We start from the raw sequence: 27,613 nt of genomic DNA, 5'->3' as shown, positions 1-27,613 counted from the left end.
CATCCCTAAACACAGAGGGAAATGCTTTCCGGCGTATGAATTATAGATGGACCCGGCCGAGCTGCCCTTCTCTCCTCTGAATAAGTAAAGCGCCTCTTCGTGCAGGTCCGGGAGGAAATAGGGTGCGTGTAAGTCTGAGAGTGTCGCTGCGCTGGTGTGTGTGTGTGTGTGTGTGTGTGTGTGTGTGTGTGTGTGTGTGTGTGTGTGTGTGCTCCTGAAGAGGCAGCGAGGCAGATAGGAATTGATGAAATAATGATGAGCGGGGTCGTCATCATCTCCCTTCCTCTAAATGGGGGCAGGACAGACGCAGGGTGTGAGGAGAGGCTTCCTGCGACATCATCGCAACATATATATGACCTGCTAAACTCCTCAGTGCTCATGTTTTACCAGCACACGACTCGCCTGTGTTCTCATGCACTTTGACTAATGCACCACACGGTGAACATAAAAAATGTATTTCACATAATGACACATGTTCTAAAACTACAAACAAGTAAATTCCCAAACTAAATATGTATTGTTACTCATCATATCTGGTGGTTTTCTGCTCCACGAGCTATCTTTCTCATCTTTATTGATAAAAACAGGACTTTTTGATTAGTTTCCATTACAGGTGACATGTGATGAAGAATGTCAATGTAATGTGCTGCCTTACCACTGGTATAAAGTATTTTATAATTATTTAAATTATAATCTCAGGGGCTAATTTCAACCTTCTTCATATTAGTATAATCTCGTCAGTGTATAAGTGAGTGTGGAGTTACTTCAACTAAATGAGGCATACTTGCTCTTTTTACACTTTACACTAGGTGAAGCAATACTGAGCAGCGGATTGCTTCAATTAGGCTGATGATGTCACATCTATAAATCCAGGATTCAAGGTCTGGCACGTCTTTAGTATTTTTTAGATTTTATTTTACTAGAAAGAGATAAAATAACTTTTTGGAGAAATTTAATTAATTCTCTATCGCTTTTTAAAATTATTATAATATATATATACATATATATATTTTAATAATTTATTCTTTTTATTATTTATGAAGTTTTATTTTGAGAATTTATTGTTATATTTATCACCATGTATTTATACAGATGTATTTTCTTTGTTGTGATGCCTATAGTTTCTAAATTTGTTCACATGTTTAATAAAGCATTAAAAAAAGAGAACCCCTTAAGGCTGAAATAGAAAACAATAAGTAAAAAGAGGAAGGGAGCGTTTGCTATCAGCAAATATTACTATGCACCTTCTCTGAACAATGCTGTGACAGAAAAATGTGTTGGAGAGCATTGGTTGGTGTCATATGACTCCAAAACCTTTAAACTGACCAATCAGGTGACACCTTATACAGATATTAATGATGATCGTAAAACCTGTTTTAAACCTGCAAGAAGCGATTTTTCTCTGGCCACATGGGGGCAGAGGAAACAAGCTGTAGATGTAACACTAACATATTGTCACCTTTGGATTACTATGGTTAACTTGTTCACAACTAGCGAGCAGGTGCTTTACACATATAGAGTTGTGGTTCTGGCAACCACAGATGATTTTAGGTCCAGTAATCCCACTCTTCTCCACTAACTCGGAGAAAAACATCTGGCTTTTTAGCTGCCAGATGTTCCAATTTCTTCATTAGCCAGTCAATAACTTTGTCGTTTGGTGCTGGATCGGCAGCAGAAAGACAACTGAGCTACAGCATCCTGAGTCTGGTGATAATTCCTCCTGATGTGATCCCCTTTCCTATGAACTATCCACTATCCACAACAAGTGGCTTAAAATCTTGAAAAAGTGTCCTCCTTTTCCCCTAAGTGTAATTTTGTGTTGGACTTGTAATTACAATATGATACCATTTGAAATGACTTCGAACTACATGGTAGCGAGGAAACTGTCAATGTGCAGCATTGGGTTTCCGGTACTGACCAGGTCGGCCACTGGGGACTTTTTACGATTCTGTTTCTCCACTTCCACCTGCATCTTGGCCATGGGCTTGGCCATCGCCAGGGCCATCTTCGCCTCCGCCTGCAGCTTCTTCTGTCGACTCACGAAGTCCATGTCCTCCAGGGACTCCGAGTCGTCCTCTGTGGTGTCCCTGTCTGAGTAGGACGAGCTCTGCTTGGACTGCAGGAGGAGAAACGGCCAAGAAGAAGAGAGCGAAGGCAATAAGAAATGAGGGAGAAGGAAATGAAAGTAAAAGTAAGAGGCGAGAGGAAAAGAGAACACCAGGTCAGAGGATTCATGTGTATGTATTCTTGGCCTTTTTTTTTCCATATGTAGATTACACACACTGACAGGAACGTTATTGTACATCAGCTGGGACGAGAGCAGAGGGAAGATGAACATGTGAAGAGATGATAATTCTCTTTTTTTTCCTCCCCTCTCTTTCTGTTAAACGTGTCTCGGGCTGACAGGAGGTTAATGTGTTCAGTCATCCGTAGCCTCGGGTGAGCGTATTCCAATTCAGCTCTCATTTGCTGCCCGTGAATCGGCTAACAGGCCAGAAAACTTGAGAAAAGACTCTCACAAAGCAGCAAAAAGCACCAGCTATCGCTCTGATTCAGAGATATCTCGCCCATTTCACTGCTTTCATTCTCCAGTCTCGCTCTGTGTAGCGTCACATACATTTCACGGCAGTTTTAAGATATAAGTCAAATTTCTACAAGTCTTGAATAGTGGAGAGATACTCCAATAACACAGTGCACACAGGGGGGGGGGGGGGGGGGGGGGGGGGGGGCATCGGTGCGTACCATGGGGGACAGAGGGGTGTCCAGGCTGGTCTCCGTCTTGCTGTCATCTGCATCGCTGTCCTTGTCGCTGCCGCTGTCATTGACAAAACAGATCTGTAGGTTCATCCCGCTCTGCAGCCTGCGGGGAGAGACGGACAGAGATGGGTGGAAACGGAGGGAGAAGAGTTAATATTAGCATAAGAGTCGAGTCGTTTCAGTGTTGGCTGCTTCTACGGTAATTGACTCGGACCGGGGCCAGAATAGACAGCAATGTCAACAGCACTGCAGCTAATACAGAGCACTTAAGGTGAGTTCAACAAAGTGCTTCGCCTCAATGAAGGATTTAGAGTCCCACGAATACGCAAACTGTTCCAAAGTGAGTTAAAGAGAGGAATAAGCACCAAAAAGGAGAGAAAATACAAGACAGATGCTGCTCATCGTCAGAGCAGCACCAGCTGGAGATAGAATAAGCAAGGGGTCGTGTTTTTAATCATCTCCCCCTCTTGTTTCCAATATGGATCGATCCAGGACGCCTCCATCCTGGTCCAATCTTGATGAAAGTGAGCGGCGGGGGTGTATTTGTGACATGGAGGAGCAGAGCAGAGCATCACTAGGTGTAGCTCCAGCCCACTGAGGATCAATAATCTGCTTATTCGATGCAGTAATTACAAACAGGGCTGATTGATTACACAATATAGATCCAATCACTCCCAATTTAAATAGGACCTGAGCGCTCGATTTTGTTTTTCAGCATCGAAAAGTTCCCCGTAGCTTGAATGTAATGGATCGCCGGAGCCACGAAAGTTTCCACTGACTTTTTGTTCTGATGTTGGTCGTGACTAACAGTTAGATTCTACATGATATAAAACACAATATAAATCCAGAGCAGATGTACTAGTATTTATAATCCAGTATTATCTGGCTGTGATGACCTTCCCGGACAAGTGCGACACACACACACACACACACACACACACACACACACACACACACACACACACACACACACACACACACACACACACACACACAGGGTTTACAGGATGTCTAGTTCCAGTAAGGTGCAGTGTAGGAGGCAGTAGTGCAAATGTGGGAAGTCACAAGGGTTGATCACATGGCACAAATCCTCTCCGCTTCCTGTCACTCTTCCTCCCTGTCTGTCTTGAACAGTGGCACTGACAGTAAATTATTCCTAATTTTAACCTTTGCATATAGAGGAAATTAAACTTGACATTTAACCACGGCGCTCACAGGATTCCCATACAGCCGGCCCATCGGAGGCGACTTATAGGAAAGCAAAACAAGCAAAAGCAAACCAAAATCTCGTGTTTTCCAGCTACCAGTGCTGTGTTTATTGGTAATAGAAGCTGTAATATGGCCGAGGGTCAGCGGTCTTACCGTGAGGACAGGCTGGGCTTTCCGCTCTTGCTGCAGCTGGTGTAGATGCCGGGCCCATCGTCAAAGAAACTGCCCAGGGCCAACTTCTGCCTGATGGACTCCCTCTCATTCTTTTGGGCCTGAAACAGAAGATCAACAAGATTAACTCAATGCTTTTTAAATGCTCATTTCGATGATTAATGTTGTGGTTCTCCACGAGGTCAGAGGTCAGGGAAGCAGGGATTAGTCGTCTTCTTCAAAGACAACTGAAGCGAGTTGATGCTTGTTGTCATGGCACCTGAAATCCAGGTGCTTATATTTAGCCGCTGGCATGTTAGATCACCCTGACACCATCTCTCCCACATGACTCGCTGTATGCACAAATAGAAACACTGTTACCCCGAGCACTTTCTCTCGGTCCAGATCACGAGTGCAATTATATTAATAGCAGCAAGCTCCTCTTAATTTGCACGAAGATGTTCTTCGTTATTTTAACAAGCTCCGATATGAAGTGATGCAAATAAAACATGTGAAATGTCTAAGCAGGGATTGTTTAAGCTGACAGTACCAAAATCTACCAGCAGGTGCTGCTGTTTTCCCACACAAAGTAGGTCCTCTCATACAGGACAAGTTTACATGTGGTGAACTCCAGAGGAAAAGCAGCAATACTAGCAATACTTAAATATGCACAAATGCCCAAAATAAAACGATTCCAGAGGGACTCTCACTTGGCCTCCTCCCAATCCTGAATTACTAACTCAGCGCAGCCTCATGTTTGGCAGCACTTCACACACACACACACACACTCACACTCACACTCACACACACACACACACACACACACACACACACACACACACACTCACACACACACCAGCACCTGCTGAGAGCAGGTAAACACGTCCAACTGAGGTGCAAACAACTGAGACTGTACCTGATCAAATGGGAAGCGTTAAATCATCCGACTCACTTTTCACACGTGCTCCTGTTGCACACAAGCATTGGAGCTTTTTGATCTTTTGTCATTTGGTCTTTTAAAACCTTCTGTGTGAAAAAGCTTCTGCACAACCAGCATAACACTGCAGAGCTACTTCCCTTCTTTACAACATATGAAATTAATAAAGACAGGGAGACCGGAAATGGATGGAAAGGGAAGTTTAACATGGTGAGAGATACAATAAGGATTTGTGAAAGTGAAAGTGGAAGCAATAGCCTTGATAACAATGCCACGTTGATGTCATATGAGACACGTGGTATAACTCGTGAGGTGTCGTGGTGTCAGGCAACAGACAACAGTTTTTTTTTATTAATTGTATTGATTGGTTAAAAACATTGTGCATTGACAACATTCAATTTGAGGTCAATTACCTTGGATGAAGGGCTTTGGGTAAAATAAGGTTTCCATGCTTGTTCGGTAATTGGACATTTCTGCAAATATTGAGCAACAAGCCGGATCAAATAAACATAATTTCTCATATCAAAATGTTTTGTGAGAGGACGGAGTGGATGAAATGATTTTTGCAGAGGTTCAAATCCCGTGTTTGGGCCTTAGTGTGTTCTCCCCCCCCCCGTACCTGCCTGGTTTTTTTCCCCAGGTACTCCAGCTTCCTCCCACAGTCCACAGACATGCAGACGTTAGTTTGATGAGAGACTCCAAGGCCCTGTTCAGACCTGGTATCATCCTGGACGCATTTACGTTCACACAGTGCTGACCACTTGTGTTTGTGTGTCTCTGTTTGTCGGCCCTGGGACACATTGGAGATCTATCCAGGGTGAACCCCGCCTCTCGCTCAATGTCCCCCTGCAACCCTTCCCGTGGTTTAGACGATTTTGTGTGATTCCTTTTTTTTTAACATGCGCAACAAATTTGTGACCTCCATCATTATCCTATTAAAAATATTTAAAGTTGTATCTAAAAGCAAAAGGTTGAGACATACACCATGTAACTTCAACTCCTGCTTCACATCCAGCCAGAGACCTCATTTCCCTCTCTCCACTTCCCCGTGTCCCATTTCTGATCTGTATGAAATAATTAAAAAAGTGCCCCAAGAAGAAGAGGAGAGCAGAATAACGGTGAGGAAGAAATGAGGAGAGCCAGCCTGAAATCCTCCTTTCTGCATCGGTATATTTCTCATTAATCCCCTTATTCCTCTACAAAATCCTCCACCTTTCTCATCCATCACATCCATGCTTTCTTCAGCCTCACCAGTTGTTTCTCTCACTCTCTTTTCCTCACTATCCCCAATTCCATTCATGTCCGTCCAGCCCCTCTCCTTCATCCTCAGGCCTCCGCCATCGAGCCATCTCTGTTGTTCATTCCCCTCTCCTCTCTCCAAATCGCGCATCGCACCCTCACCTCTCTCCCACTCGTTTTCTCAACTATCTCTTCGCTCCTTCTTTTCCTCTCTTTCTGTCTGTCTCTCTTGACAATTGTGTGCAGGCGTTGGTGAGAGTGCCTACACCAAGGACACATTAACATAATCCCACTCCACACAAGAGCCCGCAAGACACACTTGGCACTGCCAGCACACACACACACACACACACACACACACACACACACACACACACACACACACACACACACACACACACACACACACACACACACACACACACACACACACACACACACACACACACACACACACACACACACACACACACACACACACACACACACACACACACACACACACTTGCTTAAGGGAGCAGTGCCAGGCCCGCTCCTCTACGTGTGTGTGTGTGTTGAAAGATAGCCTGGGGAGTCAAGATGAACACACTTGAGAGCTTCAAAGGTGCAGCAGCAGCCTGTGCGGTGCAGTGCAGGTCAAACACATTCATGTTCACATACACCACCGACTACAATACAGCTGACACACTGTCAGTCAAGTTACTGCACACGAGATGAAAGCAGAAGCCGCAGGTTCACTGAGCTCTGTTAAGCGTTTTCTCCCTCCGCGTCGTGAAGGTTTAAAATCAACAAAAAAAGGAGGGCTGTGCTGCGGAGCGGGTGGGAAGGAAGTGTGCCACAGGAAGTTGTGTTGCAGAACACAAAGTAATGGAACTGCATCAGCATAACTGTTAGAGCCCGGTTTCAAAACTGATCGTGTTGTGTGATGATGAATGTAAATCCTGATACTGATCGTGGTGGCGGCTGAGGCTGATCATGGACTATGATTACAACAAAACTGATGGATATACAAGACACCTACTCACATACTCCACCATTACTGACAATAACTCCTCAATTCATGTGTCATTGCGGCTGCCTTCATCTCTATCAGACATTTTTCTTTGGTACAAATACTTTAAACATTGACAAACGTTATCCATTATGTTACAAACTGTTTCTTCTAATGTTTACAATGTTGAAAATACTGTTATTTTGCTGATGTTCTCAGTTACACGCGGCCAATCCAATACATTCCCACATGGCCACCGGTTCGCTCATCAGCCCTAAAGGACAAACTATTTGTTGCTTACACACTTATTTAAATACACAAAGTTTTGCACAGAACAATACGAATTGTTTGATGTGAGTTGTCTGAAAGTCAAATGTTTTTCGTATTAGTAAGACGGGTATTTGTTTGATTGCGCTTTGAGCTGCAAATAACAAGTATTTTCACTATTGATTCATCTGCTTGATTATTTTTTGTGATTAATTATTCAGTCCACAGAATGTCAGAAAGTTTTCTCAGTTGCAAACTAGTCAAGATGCAACATCACGGATGGGATCAAGGGTTGAACGTTAAAAAACTCCCCACAAGTTACTGGTCTGCAGCTGGATCAGCATAAAGGACTCTCTCTTCCTGATTCTCACAGCCGCCTGACAACACAACTTTGAATGACTCATCATCTGTTAAACGACATGTCTGTGTGTCTGTGTGGGTGTGTGTCTGTGTGTGTGTGGATGGGTGGGCTGTTTGTGGTGAAACAGTCATCACAGTGGCCCCCTTAAACTATTTACGAACGTGAGAAAAACACCACTGAAAGGTTGAGGTGTGAAATGAGGAGTAAACACAAGTCCCTGCCTCTCTTTACTTTTCTACAAATCCATTACTGGTAGCTCATCCTCTCTCTTGTCTCATTATCTTTTTAAAACGTATGTTCTACTACATTGATCTCAAAATGTACTTCCTCAATAAAGAGGGAATTATAGTAATTTTCTTTATTGCAGAGGGAAATGAAAACCTCGCAGTTTTAGGTGAATTAGATGAAACCCCTTGCATGTCATTGGCTGGTAACACAAACTTCCTGCTGTTTTGATTGGCTCATGCACTCAAATGGTCATTATTGTAACCTTTTGTGTGTATTACTGAGTAATGTACTGAATGAGCTTCGTATAAAATACTTGAGATCGTCTGAATGCTGGTTTCCACATGATGATGATGACATGCAAAAATTTGCTGGCTCCAAAGGGAGAATAGAGAGCAAGATAACGAGCAAGTGAGGCCAATAAGGAGAGAGAGAGAGGGAGAGAGAGAGAGAGAGAGAGAGAGAGAGAGAGAGAGAGAGAGAGAGAGAGAGAGAGAAAGAGAGTCCCTAACCACCCCATTCATTTCCTGGCCTTGAGCATGAGAGCCATCACTGCCCAAATTAGATTGGAGGCGAACACAATTGGGCTAATTTGTGTTTTTCTTTAAATTCACCAGGCAATTTCCTCAGCAGAAAAACCCTCATTGACAAAGACATTTTCTCCTCCACTCGACTCTACAACCATTCATCCGCAGCCGAGGGTGGTTCAGCCTCTGTTCTGAGCCCTCAAATCTTCCTCGAAAATCTATATTAGAGGAATGAGTTGAATTAAATTATCTGCACTAACAAACCTCCCACATCTTTTTTCATATTGGCTCACGCAGAACATTTCACTGGGTTTTTACTACGGGGCTGGCACGTAAAGTTTCAGAAAATATCCCGAGCAACTGACTCGGACATTTATTTTTCTCACATCCTTGGAAAATGCCCGAAGCTCAGTGCATGTGTGAAAGCAGCTGCTGATTTCAGTCTCTTTTTTTTATTGTACTTACTGTTTCTATAAAGTGAGACCCTTTATTTATTACTCCCTAAATTTAGTAATATTTCCCTCCATTTTTCACTACGCGCTCTCCCCACTGTTCTGCACAATGGAGGCTTTTCACCAACCAAGACCTCACTCCCTGGCTGGGGACAAGAACCCACTGTTCACACACACACACACAGAAATACCAGGTCTTGTGAGCACAGGGAACGTGTGTTTTTAAGCATAAAGCATTAGATTACAGGGCACCTGGATAAGACTAAATGTGTTAAACTGAAGCTTTCCATAGAGGAATGGTTGTGCTACGTGTGTGTCTGCGTGTTGCTGTGCGGTGTTGAGAAACCAAACAGAAACAGCTTCACCTCTGATATATTTTCAAGGCCTGACAGCGAGCTGCTGCTGAGCTCACAGCTCTGCAAACAGATACAAGGTCACCGTGTCTTCTCTGAGTGTGTTTTGACTGCGCTGTATAACCTCACAGCTCAAACAGATGTTCTCAGTTCTTACATTTAACCAATCTGCACATGTACACGTCTTAAATTAGAGTCTTAAGTCGCCATATGTTCCATTTGAAGGAATAGATCGACATTTTGGGGGATTATTTGTTAAAAGGTACAAAAACTGAAGTTTGATGAACTGTGAGGATACAACTCCAGGAAGGCGACTAAAGGTTGGATTTTGTTTCCCCTGGACAGAGCCAGGAAAGTTGTTTACCCCTGTTTCCACTCTGACTTGGCGTCTGTGGCTCAGGAGATAGAGCGGGTCGTCCACCAATTAGAAGGATAGTGGTTCGATCCCGGCTTGCATGCTGAAGTTAGGCAAGACACTGAACCCTAAACTGCCGGTAATGGCTGTGCTGGCAGTTTGTCAATGATCTGCACAGTCATGAAATAGTCCCACACATAAGATACCACTTCAGTTTTTTTTCCTTTCAGCAAGAACACATCGAAAATTATTAACTAATCCTTCAAATGGCACATATGCTGACTACAGACTATATTTTAAAGTACATACAGGTGCAAAATCTGATTAAATCTGAGCATCAGGAACATGTGTGATAGAAAGAGCAGTGCATGTGTGTGTGAATGAGTGAATGTGATTTGTGAAGCACTTTGAGTGGTCAATAAGACTAAATGTACTAAAAGCACTATAATACTGCAGTCAAGTAACCAATCCTCTAATCTGAATCTTGTATTTCTGAAAAAGGCCAACTATTACCAATTATTCTTTAAAGTCTGCAAGTCTGCAAGTCTGCAAGTATGTCTTCGAAGGCTAAAACCGTCCGTGCGAATGTGTGAGACGGACTTCTCCTCTTCTGCTATCTGAGACCTGTCTGTCTAGGCAGCGCACACATTCCATCCCAGATAAAGGACCTGACCTCTGACCCCTCATGCAGTTCAGCTCTAGGTCAGTGCCAGGCTGCTCCTGTCACTCAGATTGCAAGAGAACGACTCAGCATGTGGGTAGAGAGCTGTGTATGAGTGTTTGTGTGTGTGCGTGTGTCTGTGTGTGTGTGGTGGTTGTAAAAGAATGGGGGGAGGGTTACAGTGGAATAATAGGAAAGAAAAAAGAAAACAGGGGAGGATGACAAAGGGAGGGAGGAGAGATGGGGAGCATGAAGTGGGTTTAGACAGGACAATGGGTCACCAAGTGACATTTGAGCTTCTCTCCACAACAAGGCCAGACTAGGAATTTGTGGGAATCTGCTTTTTCTCCCAGTGAATGAAGCAGATTTGAGAAGAAAAGCCTGGTTACTCACACCATTAGGTCATAGCTTTGCCCCAAATATCTGAGCACTGTAATACCCACACGTCACGCATAACATCAGCCTTAGTCTAGAAAACACCCTTTTTGGATTTCTTGCCGAGAATTACATGAGAAGATTGTTTCTTCATCTGTCTGTTTTATGAGTCTGGAAGCAACAGCAGGTTAGTTTAGCTTAACATAAAAAGGAGGAACACAGGGTAACAGCCAGTCTGCCAGTCCCAAATAAAACAAAATCTGCCTACCAGCTACTTTCAAACTCCTGCACTAACCTGCTATGGCTCGTTTATGCTCAAAGTCAGATACGCATACGGAAATGGATCAATTTGTTCCTATTTGTACGGAGCAGTACCGCCGTAAATTGTAGGGGGGGGGGGAGAGTTCCAGCCAGATGACCCCAGGACACGAGGAGGACATTTCAAAAAATGGGGGAAGGTTTTGAGGAGAGACCTTGAGAGTTGGTGAGAAATGACAGGCGTCTGTATGATGTTACTTCCACAGACGCTTTTGCCTCTTTCTTAACATTATCACAATGTCCTCCACGCCACTATATTTGTTCTTGTTAGAAACTCTTGACTCTGCGCTGCCCTCTAGTGGATGTAATGCTTAACAACCAAGATGCATGGATGACTGCATCATATGAAATGCATGTATGTCTCTTTTTTCATACTTAAAGGCAGCATAAATGAGTCTTTATACTTAAAATGTTAAAGTGAAAAACTAACATGTTGCAGGGTTTAGGCTGGTAATGTGCTGGAAGAACATTTCCAGGTTACCGTGCTACTGTGTCAACTGGAGCTAGCCTCAGCTTCCGGCCAAGAAAAAGTCCAACACGTGACGTAACCCACGACAACCATAGACATGTTACATTTTTGGAGCTGGTAGTTTAATTTTATTTTTGCTTGGATAGAGCCAGAACCCAGCACGCTTTGGTTTCAATTAATTAATAAATAAGAACTGGGTTCATGAACTCAGACACATACAAAAACACGACATGGCCCTTTACCTCTTTGTAGTCATCGCTGAGGTAGAGACTGGACGCTTGCCTGATGACATCATCCACTCCACCACATCCATCCATATTATCCAGCGCCTCCCTCATTGCTCCCTCCCTCCCTGTCATCCTGTCCTTTCCTGTTCTACTCCCCAGTCAGTGGGTCGGTCCACACCGACTCTTGAGGTTGGGACCAGTCAGAGCACATCATCCTCCCAGTCAAAAATATTCTCCTCTCCTGCCTTATCTCCCTCTAACATGATGTGACACCATTTCTCTTTCACTTCCCCTGCACTTTCTGACTACTACGCCTCTGTAGGACCGCTGCCTCTCCCACAGGACTGGTGAAAGCACAATGGTCAGAGGTAAGTGCTCTCTAGACCCTCCCTACCTTCCACCCTCTGGACAGGGCGGCCTCTCACAGCCAGGGAGAGCAGCATGCAGGGAGGAGGGAGAGGGGAAACTCACTCTGGTGTTTTTTTTCCTCTGGTTTAACGCCCTGACGCGAGGACAGCAGCTGCTTACCGCCAGTTTGGAAAGACACACCTCAGCAATGGGATAGCAGTACTGTGCGAGTGTGTGTGTGTGTGTGTGTGTGTGTGTGTGTTAATACTGTGTGAGCCCATGTGTGTGTGGTTAGATGACACGTGTGTGTGTTAATGCTGTGTGAGCCCATGTGTGTGTTTTCCTGACTTTCCTGGTGTCTCTGCAGCCTCTCTTGGACTCTATCTGTCCCATTCATTCTCTCGCTTCCGACCCCTTTTATCCAGAATAGTTTTGTGTGTGTTCGTGAAAAGAGAGATTATGTTTTTTAAGAGGGGAAAATGATATTGGTGTTTATGTAACGGAGGAGGTGCTGTGCTCCCTTCCTGCTAAGGTAAAAATAGTGTGTCCGTCTGGACTCCAAAGCCATCAGCCCCGGCCAGCTGAATAAACTCTGACAGAGCACAATGGCCCATTAGTCTGGCACACACATGCTCACACAGACACACACAGACACACACAGACACACACACACACCCTCTCACATACACAGATATTTCCTGTGCCATGAATCTGTGACTTACATTCTCAATCCGTGCGCGGTGTGCACTGATCTCATCTTTGAGAGACGCTATCGACCCATGACTCATGTATTTGTCATAACCGCCCAGACCGAAAATTATATCCACATATGGCAGCAGAATATGACACTGCGGGGGAACATTACTTCACACTAACACACAGACACACAGACACACAGACACACACACAGAGACACACAGTTACACATTAAAAATGAGGCACTACAAGGAATTAGAAAACCATGAGCATGTTTACGTGGAAAAAAGCACATAATTCATTTGCAGCAAAACAAGGCGTCTAGAGTAAATGGAAATAAAATTTGCAACTGATTTTTTTATTTTTCTTGTTTGATGTTTTTGTTTATTAACTTTTTTCGTTAATTGCTTAACTAAGGATTGTCAAAAAATTTCTCACTGCCCTTTGAGCTTTTCGTGACAATCCAAACTCAAAAATATATCAATTTCAAATTATATAAAATAAATTTCATGTATTAAAGAAATAAAAGAATAAAAAATAATGATTTCAGCAGTAGTGTATGCTACTACAAATCTAAAAAATGTACAAACCCAAATATTTTATTTATGTTATTTACCTCATTTGTTTTCACTCGTTTTATGTCAACTCAGCGTGATAGAGTCTACTGGGTTTAGAGTTCAGGTTTCTCTCCTCTGCTCTACTTACACACACACACGCACACACACACACACACACACTCACACACACACACACACACACACACACACACACACACACACACACACACACACACAAACACTGAGCAGAGACAGGTTAGCATCTCATTAAGTTAAGTGCAATAAAGCCTTCCTGTGTGATAAATCCCTCTAAAACCAAAGACGGACAGAGTTCGACCCCAAACATCTGAAAGTGAGGACAAAATTAAATTAGATTTATTATCACTCAACAGTTTTCACTTTAATTTACGAAGCCATCCTAAACTACCATTTTATTTATCATCACTTTTCACCTATTCCCTGAAGAGATGGAATAAGCTTATTAAGACTCCCTTGAACAACATAATTGTATCTGTATAGCAGTTGGATGCTAGTTCATTTAAAAGACAGAGGAGAAATATACAATTATTATTAACAAATTATCCAATTTTCATTTGTACATACTAACAAAAATAAAAGATAGAAAAATGGATCATGGAAAGTTATTTTTTTGAATCATAAAAGTAAGGAATTGCTACTGAACTGAGGTATTACAGTGGTATTGATTTCAAACATTACACAGTTACATTGTTAGTAGACTGTTCTTATTCGAGATTTATCTCAAATTTTATTTCTTATTAATTATTATTATCTCTTTTATTTTTCATTTTCCTTTACCTAGCCTACAATTACCCTGCAAATGTTATGTTAAATGACATGATACTATCATTTTACATTTTCCCAGGTTATCCTTGTTAAAAGCTATAATCCAATGCACACACAGTTTAGGAAAAATGTTGGAATGAAACATAGGGTTTCTGTGAAGTGACAGAAACACACAAGACTTTAAACCTGACCTCATTCTGTGGGAAATCTGGTTAAAATTTGAAGTACTATTCTTTATTTTTTTTCTGAAGCATCTCTCTGCGTTGGGAGGGTTTCACAAGATGAATCTTGCTAAACAATCGGGGATCTAAATGGAAGACAGAGATATGAGATTAAAAAAATAAAATGGCCAAGGACAAAAGGATTCAACAGAGACGAGAGAAGAAAGATGAGAAGGGAAGAGAATACCAAGTGATTCTGATAAACACGAGTCACATTCATCTGTTTAACTCTGCTGAGAGAGAGACAGAGACGACGACGAGAATAACTTCACAGATGAAGATAGTTGGGGAATAATGCATTTGCATGATAACATCAAAGAGCATTTCAACACATGTGCACGCACGCACGCACACATGCACACACGCACACACACACACACACACACACACACACACACACACACACACACACACACACACACATGCATTGAGGAATAGAATAAATAAAGAAATAGGAAGTGGGTTTGAGTCGGTGTTGATCCCTAAGGATTATGGGTAGAGTAAAGCGAATTGTCTGGCTGTCTCCTAAATACACCCACACATGGACTGCTGCTGCTGCCGTGGACAATACAGACACCACACACACACACAGAGAGAGTTAGTCGTGAGTGTGTGCAGCCTGTTTCGTGCTAAGGGGGGGGGGGGGGTTAGAGTCGGCCCCTCTGGATCTCTGCTTCATTACTGAGTCTGACTTCATAGTGAAGGTGAAGTCACCGCTGAATCAAATGGGATTTACCTGAGCTGCAGATGCAGAGGGAATCCACACACACACACACACACACACACACACACACACACACACACACACACACACACACACACACACACACACACACACAAATAAACACACACGCACACACTCACGCTAAAACACACACACAGGTTTAAGCAGCTACCCATATTAGGTTTTTGTTTTGACCTCCATTCATTGTGGACCTAATTTTACTTGGACCCTAACCATGACCAATTCATACCTAACCTTCACTTAACTATAATTACAATCTTCTCTTCTTTTAACCTTAATCTGGTAATTAGAATGATTGATTGATGATTCGCTTCATTAGGACCAGGCTTTGGTCCCCATGAGGTCACAAACGGGTATACACATAGACACACACACAGGTCGGTGTGGTGGCTTGACTGTGGGGTCAGCTGAGTGAGCGAGTGTGTGAGAGAGACACACACACACACACAGAATGGCTTATTGTTCCAAGTGAACAGAGGGTGACTGTGGGAGAGAAGGTTCCTGGCACCTCCTGTAAGCCTCGGATCCAAGGCCAATGGCGCTGTGTGTGTGTGTGTGTGTGTCTGTGTGTGTTTGTGTGTGTGTGTGTTTGCGCATGAGCATATTGATACGAACTCACCTACACTCATGATGCACTCGCTCTTTTTTATGACACCCACTCCATGTTTGTTTGTACATTCAATCTCTGCAAACAATCACATTATACTTTAACTTGCATGTGTGCGTGCTTGTGTGATACTGTCCAACCACAGCACGTTTACTGACACATATGCAGGGAATGTTGGGAGATCTTATTTTGGAAAGAGGAGGAAAAGAAAAGGGGGCTGCTGCCATAGCAACGTGGTGAGAATTTCTCCATGGCGATGGCTCTGTGTTCCAAACAAATTGGTCTGCTAGAGGAGCACAGGGCGGCCCATCGGGAAGTCCACCGACTCACACAGAGGCCAGTGTTGGACGGAGCTGAAGTCTCTGACAAATTGTATCGAATAAAAAAAAGTGTATACGCTTGTGTAAAATGAAAACAGGAGGATTGCTGGGGCGATACACAAACCAGTTACAGTCCTATAACTTTAAAAACCGCAGTTAATGTGGAAACTGCAGTTCTGTCTCGTTTTATTTGGGTGTGTGCTGAGACAAAAAATCCTCCTGTTTCCACATCCAACGTTCCTCCCGACATAGATTAACACAGCCGGCCAAAATATGACCTAAAATATATGTAAAGCAAAAGGATCACATTTGCCTCGATGTTCGTTGGAGAAAGATATTTTCTAAAATATAATGTCCTCTCTCGTGTTGTCTCTGTTTGTTAATTACAGTGTAACTGGTTCAAAGGCTAAAAATTTTTGGTAAAATGGAGATTATTATCACCCCAGTCACAGTTTGTTGGTTGGTTGTAAGCACGAATACACAAAAATTACATGACGATTACCACACAACTTGGTGAAAGGATGTGGTATGAGTCAGGAAGAACCTGTTAAAGTTTGATCCGGAAATTAAGGGGACTGGTATTCTAGTATTAGAGTGAAATGAAAAGACTGATATCGATCTCATGTTTATGTGTTTGTAAGGTAGGAGCTGCAGATTGGGCATGTTTGGTGTTAGAACTATGTCCTGGCAAACTAGAGGCGTTCCTATTGTCTGCAATCCCACATTGTGGTTTTATTATTCAGCCTTCATCGATTAACTCTCTCATTCTAGCACGATCCATCAGACACATCTACTGTACTGCTGCTCCTCATTCATTATTCATCAGGCCACACCTCATATACTGTTACACAGACACTGGAGCTCTTCTTCACCCTTCTCCAGTCAAGCGTGGAACAAAATGCTTGTAGGCGCATATGCACAACACACAGTCAAGTACAGTGGGGTCCGCAAGTCTAAGACCACTTTTCCGACCCCACTTACTCCACACAAATTCTGTGCGTGACAGGAACCGGGATTCATTCAGCGGTCGCAGGCCTTGGCAAGCTGACAGTTTACGTACGGCCGGAGATGACGCTCTGGGGCCGAGCTGATAAATCTCCCCATCACCCTTCTTCATCCTCTTTGTCCGACAGCAATACGGCAGCACGAGATTTATAGATTTACATGAGAATCTGAAAACAGGATGACATACGATGCCTCCAGTAAACACGCGGAGGAACAGCGTGCTTGGAGCTCACTTAAGCACTCAACGAAATGAAGAGCGAGCATCACGGCGAAGGAGACGGGCTCAGCGGACGATTGGTTATTCTTGTTGACTTTGTATGCTCTTTTTGGCTTCTTGGTTAATTTGCAAAACCGACAGGGTTTAAATCGATAGGTGGTTTCGGTTAACTGTGGGTCAATTGGTTGAATTATAGCTTTTTCCGCAGGTCAGCGTGTGATTTAATTGGCCAATGGATTCTTACATTAGATGAAAGCCTGCTTCAAACATTGTGGGAGGAACAAGGGAGCGATGCTTTCCCCTCCAGTCTTCTGTCATTTCTCCTCTACTTTGCTTTGAACCATCAAAAGCCAAGGCCAGACAGACCACACCTTAACTAGAGCGGCAGAAAACAACAACGCAGATACACCCCAAGACATGGTCTGTCCCAGGAGACACACCGAGACACAGGGACAACACCCCGCTCGTTTTCCACTTAATCTTCGCACTCCTTGTCCATTTCATTCCCTCATTAAACCCCTCACTCACTCGCTCCCTCTCCTCTCTTCTTTCCCCCATTGCCCTTTGCTTCTTTCCATCCTTTGGTGTGTGCATATGTGTGTGTGTGTGTGTGTGTGTTATTTGCGTGTGAGGGGCGCTGTCTGCCTGCCGGTTGCCAGGTTACCAGTCTAATTGAGGGGCCCCTGGAGAGTTGCTGTTATCAGAGGCTGAACCCTCTGTTCCGCTTAACGCTCTCATCCTTTTCTGTTATTCGTTCCATCTTTCATTTCTGGTACATCCCTCGTGTTAGAGCCATGTCATGCTTTTTAATTGAGCAATTTTATGAACATATACTTTTGTTTTCATCGCCTTTAGTAAGCGGAGGCCGATTCTTCCATTCTCACGTATCATCTCAGCTGCCTCAGAAAGCTGTACGCCCGCTTTTCTCTTTCTCCTTGTTTCTCAACCTCATGCTTTGGTTTTCCTGCTTCTGCTTCATCTCCGTCTCCAGTTGCCCCTTCGGCGTCACTTTCCTCAGCTTATCGGCTTCTCTCTCCCCCTCCTCATCCTGCCATTTCTCTGCTGTCGCCCCATCTAGATTTTATCTACCCCTAGAACATGGCAGGAAATCCTTATCCTGTTACACAACTACTCCCTCATTCACACAAGCACAAATCCACCACCCTGACATGCAAATACAAATATGTGGAACTTGCAGGATTGGCACAGAGGTTTTGCTAAATTCTCCTTCATTCTTCGGGTTTCCGACAGCTGAAATTCCAGATCAGAGCCGACCTCAGGGGAATTTATAGTTTCTCAAAACCTAATCTCAAGAATTACGAGGGTGTGCACGGAATTGATAAGAAATCGTTGTTTGTAAATGTTTAAAATTCCAGAAAGTCAGTCACCTAATTTGAAATCCAGCTGAGGAAAACAGAAACACATATGCACACACACATTTTCTCGTGCATGTACCCAAAATGTGACTCCATTTAAGCCCAAAAGTAGATTTAACGGTTGAAGGTTAAAAATAAAACTCTCAGGTTTCATGTTGCATGTTGATGCGACACGTTAAGTACGCCCACAAGGCCATTCCATCTCTCCAGAACTCCCATGTTTCCTTCTCATCACTTCCTCTGCAGCTTTTCATGCAGTTCTCCCATCGCTTCAACACTTTCTCTCCTCCCTCCATCAAAGAAGCTCCATCCTTCCCCCTCAATGCCTCCCCCGACATATTCAGCTCATATCAGTTTGCCTTTCATCCACCTCCCCTGCTTTCCCCCCCCCCCCATCACTCTCCATCTCCACTGCATTGCAGACTTTCCTCCCTTGGCGGAGCAGGTTATAAGAAGAGCAGATGTACAGCTGTGTTGCTCTCGCTTTCTTTTTAATCACGACTGCCTCATTACTCCCTATTCCTCGTTAGATAAAGTGGGACGCTGCTGTCGCATGTCCCACAAGAACGACACACTCGTCAACACACACATATACACAGCCCTGCAAGCAGCCATTCAAATTCTCTTCCAACGTAAACTGAATAAGATGCCTCCTCAGCAGGAAACTCACAGCCTGAAATACATTTGTAGACACACACTGTTCAGTGGTGACACGACTCATGCCTCCTTGACATGGATTGATGAAGGTGGATGAGGAGGAGGAGGAGGAGGAGGACGTAGGACATTACTCCCTTGAGTCAAGTGCTCTCTTAGCAACCGATTCACAGCACAATCACATAGGAGACAGAAGTCCGAGGCTCGGCCATAACACAACCTAGTTTCAACTTGATGCTCAAGGACTCACGATAAACTGAATGACAGAAATAAAACATGATAATCACACAAACAGCAGAGTAACAGCAGGGAAATCAGCTTCAGTGCTTGTAAAAAATGCCAAATAAATAATTAGACTATGCAACATGTTGTTTGTCCTTCATCTCTGAGAAGTACCTTGTAAGAACAGTTTTCCTGGTGGACCATCCTTCACAGCATCCTACAGCTGAGCTGGCTGAGCTGGGGGGAACAGAAGTGGGACTGAGAGAAGATTCCCAGCCCTGCGGTGGTATTCCAGCAGTGACGAGAGGAGAGGAGGCGAGGAAGGGGGGGGGGAATCCCACCACTCTAATCCCTGATCCAAACTATAAATCAGTTCTCCTGCTTGTCTCTCCAGTCAGTTCACTCCTTCATCTGCTCTCTACTTTTTAAAATCTATCTTTTCCTGCCTGTTTTGCGTTCTGTCTGAAAAGGCAGGGTTCGATCTCTGCTTCCCCAAAGCTGAAAAGAGGGAGGGCAGTGATAGACTGGAGGAGGGGTGTGAGAACGAGAGAGAGAGAGAAGCAGAGAGGGGAGGGAGGTGGAGCGGTGAAACGCAGAGTACACTCCCGCGCGCCTTTCTCCGTCTGGTTCTGGCTGAAGAGGGGGAGGAGCTGTCGGGCTGAGTGTGTGCAGAGTCGGCCAGTAGGGGAGAGGGGATGGTGGAAACAGGAGGGAGGGATGGAGAGAGAGCGTGTGGGCAGTGTGGGTCAGGGTCGAGATGTCAATCTGCTGTTTCGGATGGAGTCATGCCAGACAGAGCGGGGAGGGAGAAGGGCGGAGGAATGACTTTCATACCTTCATCTTTATCTTAATCTCTATCGGTGCTGCATGAATGGTCAGAGACAGGATGCCGCAACACTGTAAAACTCTAAAAGCTAAAACATGGCTGGTATCAAACATTGAATGTGTTTTTAGCAGAAATTTAAACTGTTTGTTTAGAGTTTGGTCTTTGTCAGATTATAATCCCATAGTGGCAGATGGCCGCTCTGTAATCCGAATGCAGGCAAACCTACTCAGTTAATCGTTCCCTTCTCCAATCTCTCTCCTGACTCATTTCTGTGAGAAATCTCTTTGTTTCCTGTTCTGTCCGTTCTTTCTGATCTCGCTGAGATGTAAACATCTGTCCTGAAGTCCTTGTTTTGTCCAACGAACAATCCAAGACCAAATACATCACAATGAGGCAGGCAAATTCACTTTTCTCCTACTGCATTTCTTGATTTTACCTTATTCTAGGTTTTATCATTTCTATGGGTGGTCATGCAAAGATTTCTCTCACATTTAGTGTTTTTATTATTTTATTATGACTTTGTTTTTATTTGTTTCCATGTTTATATTATTGTAAACGTTACAAACTGAGAGCGATTGACACTATTTCTTAACAAAAGTCTTCAATAATCATTATCGTCATAATTTTATCTATTTTTCTAATATTCATTCATTCAATTAATTGAATAATAATTTAACCAGTGTGTGCTGCATAGGTTTTAGTTTTTTTCATCTTTTAGTGTCTGTACTGCGTTTTGACAAGTCCCCATTTTCCTCCTGATTCAAGCCGTGAAACAGATTCTGCACAAGAACGTGGACGATGTGACATCCAGATGCCGTTATCTCATACATCTGTTCCAGCTTTCATTTTTCGTCGTTTCTTATTTTGGTAAAGCAGCTATAGCTTGTGTTATCTCATTCCTCCTCTCAGGCCAAATCTCTCTATCTGATATTGATCGCTGTTGGGTGACGCTGCTTTCCCCGATAAGACCACTCTTGGGTTTAATGAGCTGGAAGTGGATCGATGAACTCCCCGCTCTGATCTCCCCCGCTCAACCCGCACATCGCTGGCTCTGGTTTGGTCCTCTATGTGGGGCCAGGCTGGGGCAGACTGGAACATTGCCCATGCTGTCACTCTAACCATGGATATAATTATCTGTGCATGACACTGAGCTGTGATAAACTGGTTTTCCTTTCAGTGAAAGCAAAGCAACTGGGGCTTATTCTTATGCTGAGATTACAGGCATAAGAAGGAGGCAGTAAAGCCAAGCTAGAAATAGCCGATAAAAAAGAGTCAAAGATATAGAAAGTCAAGGGATCCTAATTGCTAATAGATTATCCATTAAACCGTAATGACTGTATTCGGTAAAATAAGGTTTTATTGCTATGAATCTGAGAACTTTCTATAATGATCAACGATGTCTTAGAAAAACACAGAATTAGGGCATATGTTGTGGATTTAGGATGGAATACAGCCCAATCCCATGCTGATCCCACCAACAGCAACCGGATATGGAGACTCTTAGATCTGGAGCCATGCATAGACTCAGATTTAGTGTCTGTTAGGGTGTTTGTATAATTCAGATGAAGTGGTTGTCCCCCACATCTGTCTTCCAAACCCAATAATCCGACAAACCGACCACTTCATGCAGTCATTGGTCGGATGTGTGGAGGTGGGAAAGTCAACAGAGTTTGAACTTGTATTTTCATTTAAAACATAACTTCTTTCCTTAATTTTTGTGTGAACACAAATGTCATCCTTCCATTCATTGTCTTCTGCTTTTCTGAGATCAGGTCGCGTTTTCCAGCTCTTCCTGGCAGATCCCTTCCCGGGCCAGATTGGTTAGGGACTGAAGTCCATCTCAACTGTCCACTTTGGACGTGAAGGAGCAGCGGTTCTACTGGGAGCTTCCCACAGATGTCTAAACTCCTCTATGAGGGAGAAAACTCATTTAGGCCATTCGTACAATTGGCTGCAGCCAGTATACCTCAGATAAAGTAGGTGTTTTTAGTTTACCTTGGCCTGGTAGTCTACACGAGTGAGGACCATTAAAATTGAGGCCAATACGTGTTAATGAGCCATTGATCTGATGTAGATCCAGTTTTAAGACCTTTTCAACTTCAAGCTCACTAAAGCCTGATGCTTCTCCATTCTGAATACAAATGCATCGTATTGAGTTCACTCTCACTCAGTGCACATGCGTACACATACACAGGAGCAAAAAAAAACTTTGATGTCCTACATCTGTGAGCAACGCTTTGATAAAAGAAGCTGCAGCTATCCCCCTTTCCTCCCCACTATCACCATGGCAGCAGTCAAGTCTGAAGGCACCCCCCTGCTGACCTTCACATGGTTGTCAAGGTTACAATCTGAGTCACAGCACAGGTGGAGACCGAGAGAGAGACGGCACTTCTTTATCCTCTCCAGAAAAATAAAACAATAACTGACAATACCCAGATTGAACAGTGTGTAGCCCCCGATTCTCAAATTACATGTGTGTGCGCCGCTTTTAACAGCTCAGAAAAACAGACACAGCAAGCACATCAACTCTGATTATGTAAGTGGCCTATATCAGCACAACGACAATTCAAAACAAAGACTGTTAACTGAGACAGACAAACAGGCAGAGAACAAGTTAGCCTCCTACACAGATGGCTACATTATGATATGTTCCTGTGAGCTGGGTGGTGCAGATAGGATGGATCCAGGAACTAATAGAGCAAAAAGTACATTCACTTAGAGTACTTTAGTTTTTCAGGAATCTGAATTTGACTTAAGTAGATTCATTTTCAGGTAATTTTCAGTGGCTGCAATTGTTCCACGGAAAAGCGGCGCCGCACGGTTGTCTGTTGTCATACGCGTTACTTACTTTTACTCAAGTAGAAATATTAATGTGGTACTGTTACTTTTACTAGAGTACATTTTGTCTATTTATTTGAACTTTTACTTGGGTAAAATGAGTGAGTTCTTCCTCCTCCACTGCTAAAACATAAGTGGACTTCTGCAAACTGTGGCTTTATGCTAAAATGGGCGACAGCAGGAAGCTTATTCTAATAATAAATTTCAGCTGTAGTAAGTCATTTATTAGTAGGAGAATGTGCTGCTACTATGTCATTTTAGTTCTGCTATGTGGGCAAACAGTATTTATAGTGTAAACTGAAATGATGGCTACCCAATCATATGTCACTGACAATACAGTGATTAACATGGTGATTCACTCTCTTGTAACTAGTGGGTTACAGACAGAGAGAGCTGCAAATGATACTGTAGGTGGTAAATAATGTCCTGGAGCAGCTCATGGAAAAGAGATGAATCCCAGCCATTCTGTGACGCCTCCTCCCTGCCGCCGACTAACAGCTCGCACTCTCTCCTTTCAGCCTGTGAACCATATACCCCTCCTCTCTCTCTCTCTGGCCTTTCAGTGCAACTACATTTGCTTTCTTTTCACAACATCTCTCCATTCCCCCCCCCCCCCCCCCCCCCCCCCCCCCCACACACACATCGTCTCTTTCTCTTTTCCTGCCGCCCTCTCCCGTCTCAGCAGGAAAAAGGGGAGCACAGATGCTTTTAGCGACCTGACATTTTGTGCCGCCGTAAAAACACTGCATAGCGAAGCAGGTTGGCTCAGTGTGAGGGCTGGATTCTGGCAGTAATGAGCTCGCCCTGACAGCGAGGAACTGATGTGGAAGGCCTGGGAGTTAAAGCATGCGTGTGTGTGTGTGTGTCTGTGTGTGTGTGTGTGTGTGTGTGTGTGTGTGTGTGTGTGTGTGTGTGTGTGTGTGTGTGTGTGTGTGTGTGTGTGTGGGCGTGCTCGTTCTTATGATCAGCCACCAGAGGGTTGTTCTAATGAGGACTTTACGGCTACAGTTGGTGGTGGAAAGACTGAGCATGTGTCCCAGCGAATGTGTATACCAACTGATTAAATAACTAACTGACAAGCAATTACACTTGTGCAATATCACAGTCCATTATGAAACAGTGGAGTGAGCCACAGTGAATCGTGAGGAGCTGATATTAACAAGATCTTTTATTCATAATTTCAACACTAATAATTTATACGGAAAAAAGCAAACACTCCCCGATGTGAGTCCCTCAGATTTGATTATTTATTGCTTTCGTTTGTCTTATTTTTGGGTGATTTGAACTGTTGATTAGACAAGATAAGCAATATTAAGATGTCATCTCCTTCCAAAGGAAATTGAAACAGGCCCCTTTCTCTATTTTTGGATATTTTAGATTATAAGTGATCAAGAAAAGGATCATTACTTGCAGCCCTGTGTTGTGGGTTTGTGAAAAATGTGTTCTGTTCTCGATAGCAACAGATGAAGCTCTGCATGACCTGGCACAAGTCTCTCTCTTGGTCTGTCATGCACACATGTATGCGCACACACACACACACACACACACACACACACACACACACACACACACACACACACACACACACACACACACACACACACACACACACACACACACACACAAACACACACACACAGCTTAGATAACACTGAGTCTGTCTGAGACACTGAGACAAAAATACTCTTGGTTTTCTGGGATTTGTGTGGGTGCGTGGATATGATATAAATATGCCGTGTATTATTAGACAGACTATAGGTTCACACCAGTCCAACACACACACACACACACACACACACACACACACACACACACACACACACACACACACACACACACACACACACACACACACACACACACACACACACACCATCTATAATTAGGTACAGAGAATAACAGTGTTTCAGGTTTCAGCTCCACACAAATGAACACCCATGTCAAAGCAAACACACCACACACACACACACACACACACACACACACACACACACACACACACACACACACACACACACACACACACACACACACACACACACACACACACACACACACACACACACACACACAGGCCGCAGTCTGTGTGTCTGCCTTTAGTTCTCCTGCAGGATGATGGATAGGAGTTTAAAAAATCCTTCACTGCTTGGAAAACATAAACCCTCTCCTGTCTCTCATTTTCAATATCCACCTCTCTCTTCTTTTTGTTGCCGTCTCGCAATAAACCTTGTTTTTTTTATCTCCTCCGGCCCCATTACTTATAAAACCGGCTTGCGAGCAACTGAGTGTTTGTGTGTGTGTGTATTTGGCTGTGCTCCGTAGTGACTGTGCAGTATAAGGACTGACACAAAGCTATAACATTAGAAGCTGTCTCCTCGCTGCTACATAAATCCCCATTTCCCCCACAGCACGCTCTGCCACTCACAGCCTGTGCCCCTCTTTGATAGTTTTCATAGGGTGGAGAGGGGGGAAACAGGCAGAGGGGGGGTGAAATGGTGTCCTGCTGTATTTTGGCTGTGGGAGAACATTAGGCTATAATGCTTCCTGACAGCTTGAGGAAGAGGACAATTATCAGGGAACAGGAGAGGGAATGGTAGTGAAGGACGGGGGACGTCTGGAAGAGAGGGAACAAGGAGAGAAGAAAAGAAAAGGAGTGGAAGAAAGCAGAGATTTGCGAAATAAGTTGGTATGAGCCTAAGATGACTTAAGCCCCCTTTTCCAATGGTCTTAAAACACATGAACACTCACTAACATCTGGATTTTGTCTGCAAGGGGAATGGAGACAATCCGTATTCACTCTCTGTTTGAGCAAAGCCACACATCATTGGATATATTTGGCATATTGTGTACTTTATCTATCTATCTATCTATCTATCTATCTATCTATCTATCTATCTATCTATCTATCTATCTATCTATCTATCTATCTATCTATCTATCTATCTATCTATCTATCAAATTTGTACTTGTTTTTTAAATGACTACTGACAGGACAGGGGCACTTCAGGGGCCAATCAGATTTCAACTGGGGCAAGTGCCCCCCTGGCCCACACCCTGGATCCGCCTCTGGGGAGCCATGACTCACCGTAGTAAAAAAAGAAAGGCAAGATCTTCTACTAACAATGGGAAAGAAGTCAATCGCCTTTTCTTTATCAGGTTTACCTGCATATAACAAACCTGTGTATACCTGGTACTTGTGGTGTAAAAGAGATATTACATTGAACACACGCTAAAAGAGGAGTTTGAGCATTTTATCAACCTTCCTCAGACCTTGGTGAATCATGGTGGAATGAATCAGAGGAAGGTGCGTTTGTGTGAGTCTTTGTATGATCAACCGGACGTTTACACCTAAACCATTATCATCACTTTATCATCCAGTCACAACAGTGCCTCCATCTGGTTTACATTGGCTTGCCTGCAGGGTGACATCACTCTCTAGATGATCCAACACACTGAAGTAGGTGAAATTCTCAGTGACCATCTTCCTAACTCTGCCAGATGGGGATCTTGTGAGTTCATATAGAGTCATTATTACTCATCAGCTCATATAGAGTCATTATTACTCATCAGCTCATATAGGTTTGTCTGACAAGGAGAGGTTATCGGGCAACAGATTAAAATGTACTTTGACTCCAGATAAGAGCCGTTTAGACTGCACCACCCCTGTTCAGGTCGTCTTGAACTTAATGACACGTTGTATGTTTTGCACATTTTGTTACACCCACTATCCAGCAGGTCAATCTAAGCAGCAAAAGTTTTGATTTGTGTGCAGGTGCATTCCAGCATCTCCAGATAAAACATGATGTATCCAAGCTGTTTAGTTGTTAAGCTGACTTCACTTTTGAAAGCCATGGGGGTCAATGCTGGGCTCCTCAGTGATAAAACCACTTCAACAACCAACACCACATATATCTTTGAGGCCTATAAAGCTGACAGTCAGCTGCCTGTCATATTAGGCCCATTGAAGAGAGTTTACTGAATATTCACTCTTGTGATTTCACCCATTTATGGTCGTTTGTTTCAGTTTGGGCTTTTTACTTCCACAAGAAGACTCACAGTGCCAGTCCCGGAGCAGAGCTTTACAGTATCAAATGATCAGATTCTCTCTCAATTTGTCTACCGAGTACATGTAACCAGACCCTGTGAAGAGATATTCTGCTTTGTTTTCTCTGTACAGCATTTTGCAGTGTGCAGGGTTTCCTCCATGCAGGTGCACGTGATGAATGTCGAAAGTCAGTTGTAGTCTTTCTAACAGAAAACCTGAGATGAAACGCGGCATCCTAAGCTTTTGATCAGTTTGCCTT

General features: G+C 43.6%; 1 protein-coding gene across 7 annotated transcripts in view; it reads right to left on the bottom strand.

Moving 5' to 3' along the window:
• schip1 (schwannomin interacting protein 1) overlaps positions 1 to 27,613 on the bottom strand; it is a 208,244-nt gene that overhangs the window by 7,414 nt on the left and 173,217 nt on the right. For 5 of the 7 annotated variants that reach the window (XM_034604111.1, XM_034604112.1, XM_034604114.1 and 2 more), the window contains 3 exons: positions 4,120 to 4,238; positions 2,743 to 2,860; positions 1,919 to 2,116 (listed from right to left, as the gene is read on the bottom strand). In XM_034604111.1, coding sequence (XP_034460002.1) covers positions 1,919 to 2,116; positions 2,743 to 2,860; positions 4,120 to 4,238 — 435 coding nt within the window. Of the gene's footprint in view, positions 1 to 1,918; positions 2,117 to 2,742; positions 2,861 to 4,119; positions 4,239 to 11,888; positions 12,333 to 19,819; positions 20,266 to 27,613 lie in introns of those variants that run through there. The other 2 variants (XM_034604117.1, XM_034604115.1) reach the window with 2 other exon arrangements.

Source organism: Hippoglossus hippoglossus, chromosome 13, assembly GCF_009819705.1.
Source record: "Hippoglossus hippoglossus isolate fHipHip1 chromosome 13, fHipHip1.pri, whole genome shotgun sequence".
Taxonomy (NCBI): domain Eukaryota; kingdom Metazoa; phylum Chordata; class Actinopteri; order Pleuronectiformes; family Pleuronectidae; genus Hippoglossus; species Hippoglossus hippoglossus.
The sequence above is the reverse complement of the archived record's forward strand: the minus strand, read 5'-3'. Positions and strand labels throughout refer to the sequence as shown.